General features: G+C 29.1%; 1 protein-coding gene across 1 annotated transcript; it reads left to right on the top strand.

The window, feature by feature from the left end:
• The first annotated feature begins 468 nt into the window (after positions 1-468).
• On the top strand, positions 469-1,893 carry LOC145086461 (reactive oxygen species modulator-like protein). The gene is made up of 3 exons (XM_079024221.1): positions 469-631; positions 1,430-1,467; positions 1,661-1,893. The coding sequence occupies exons 1-3, from the start codon at positions 559-561 to the stop codon at positions 1,772-1,774; spliced, it is 225 nt and encodes a 74-aa protein (XP_078880347.1). The 5' UTR covers positions 469-558; the 3' UTR covers positions 1,775-1,893.
• The last annotated feature ends 595 nt before the right edge of the window (positions 1,894-2,488 follow it).

Raw genomic sequence — 2,488 nt, forward strand, 5'->3', positions numbered from 1 at the left:
AGTATCAAAATCAAAATTTTGATAAAGCTAGTGACTTTATTGTAATTTGCATAAAATGGTTTAACGAGAGAACAAGAAAAATCGGCCAATTGATTTATATTACAACAAAATTATAAATATAATCATATAATTAGAAAAAAAAAAATACTCTCAGCGTCAAAATCAAAAGTTTATAATAATAGTATTAACTTTTTTTGTAACTTGACATTCTTTAAACTGTCATAAATATTTAAAATGACTAAAAGTAATTATTATCATTAAATTACAATAAATATTTGACTACATCGGTCAATTTTCATTAAAAAATTACAATTTTATAAAATATTCTCTCAAAACGGGTATTGATTTCTCACCATGTTTCGATTTCAATGTTGAAATCACAACTTTTTATTTATTTATTTATTTAAAAATCTGAAAAAAAAAATAGGAACAAAAAAACAGGTTGGTGTCAACCCTCGTATATAAAATCTGTTTCTGAAAGTCTAAACCTAAAGCTTCTCTTCCTTGTCTTCACACCTTCATTTACCAATCGCACTTCTAGACGAGAGAGATAGAGAGATGGCAAGGGACAGCTGCCTAGCTAGAATAACCGCCGGAGTCGCCGTGGGTGGTGCTGTTGGAGGCGCTGTCGGTAAAATCTACTTTCCAACCGCTATTTCTCATAAACCCTAATCATCTCCAATGTTATCATGTCTTAATCCGTCAAACTCCATCGAATTAATCTTCTCTAGCTTACTGAATGTGAACTTTTTAATCTAATTTACCGTTTCGAGGCCTGATACATTCAATTGTGTTAAGAACTTTTCAATTAATTTGACACTTCGTTTTCAGCATATGTTCCTAGGGATTGTATCTGTGTGTCATGATTGCGGATTGGAAAAATGTTCATTCCTTAGGTTTATTTCATAGGTCTCCACGAGTTCAAGTAGAACCCTAACTATTTTGGCCTATAAAATGCAGTAATCTTTGTATTTAGTTGGTTGAATTTGCTGATAGGTTCTTGTAATGTTATGTAGTCCATAAATATATACTTAGGAAGCCTTCTACCCCTTACCAAATATCCATATGAGGTGCTTAGGCCTTGATTCCTTTTCACCATTAAGTGATTAAGTGGTGTCTCAATGAAGTGTTGTCTGGATAAAATGTATTTAAGAAAATGATTGCACACTTTAGGAAATGGAAGGAAAAAGATTGATGAGGGCAAATTTGTAAAAGTTTAGGACTTAGTGAAGATGGCCTCTTTAACAAGTTCCAATAGTACAATGTATCATATTAATCTGTTAAGAAATCTGTTTTACATTGAAAAAACTTACATCTAGATTCTAGAAGCATCTTTTGTTTTATGTTTTGGAGATATGTTAATATTATATTATTATTAAGCAATTGTTTATATCTCTATTCTGATTGTTATATATGTATTAATTTCCAGGTGCTGTTTATGGAACTTATGAAGCTGTTAGGTACAAGGTACAATCTTATCATTCTTCTTAAACCTTTTAGGCCAGGACATAACAGACTTGCTCTTGTTCCCTCCTCTGTCAAAAGACATAAATACCCTCAATCAAAAAAAAATCTTATTACAGCGTTATACTTGAAAAAATCTCTCCAATAAATAAATCAATATGAAAGTACATTGGTATTTTATGAACAATATTTACAGGTTCCGGGACTTATGAAGATCAGATATATTGGACAAACAACACTCGGGAGTGCAGCCATTTTTGGTCTTTTTCTTGGGGCTGGGAGCTTGATACATTGTGGGAAGTCGTATTGAGAAGAGTTCTTTTGATATTTGAAAATAATAAATATTAGTTGTGACTTTGATAAAATCTTATTGCTCATGTGCACATTCTCTTATTAACTTTGAAATTAAAAGTCAAGCACTTTATTTCCTTTTTTTTTTTTATCTTTAAAACCAAGTTTGGATGAGTTTGAAGAGCATTGCATTGACATGGAGTTTAGTTTGTTTTTGATATTAGCTTAATATATTTATTTAGCCTTTATATAGTTAATCACAAAACAAACATTACATTAATCCGTCATTTATTCATTTTAAATCTCTTACACCAAAATCATTTGGACTTATTTATTTGTAAGTATAACGTATGATTGCATAACTTCAAAGATACATGTCGCACTCAAATACAGGAAGAGGACTTTAGGAAAGTTCAAGCATATATGTTTGAGTTAACATCATTATTTATATAATCAAACTAATGAATATATGAATCATGTTCATTTTCGACGTAATATGGATGATTATACAAGTATGTCAACGTTTTAAAGTATATTATCCTTTTAATTTATTGTAGTTGTATTAATTTATTTTATAAAGTAAATAGTAGTTAAAATAATAATATGGATGATTATACAAGTATGTCAACGTTTTAAAGTATAAGCTTTTAATTTATTGTAGTTGTATTAATTTATTTTATATAGTAAATAGTAGTTAAAATAATTAATAAAATTAAAAGTTAGTTGATTTTTA

Source organism: Lactuca serriola, chromosome 2, assembly GCF_051521515.1.
Source record: "Lactuca serriola cultivar US96UC23 chromosome 2, Lser_US96UC23_V15, whole genome shotgun sequence".
NCBI classification, from domain to species: domain Eukaryota; kingdom Viridiplantae; phylum Streptophyta; class Magnoliopsida; order Asterales; family Asteraceae; genus Lactuca; species Lactuca serriola.

Coding starts and splice junctions, on each gene's coding strand:
- LOC145086461 (XM_079024221.1), top strand. CDS start 559: ATGGCAAGGGACAGCTGCCTAGCTAGAATAACCGCCGGAGTCGCCGTG. Junction 632..1,429: donor TGCTGTTGGAGGCGCTGTCG/GTAAAATCTACT, acceptor ATTAATTTCCAG/GTGCTGTTTATGGAACTTAT. Junction 1,468..1,660: donor ATGAAGCTGTTAGGTACAAG/GTACAATCTTAT, acceptor CAATATTTACAG/GTTCCGGGACTTATGAAGAT.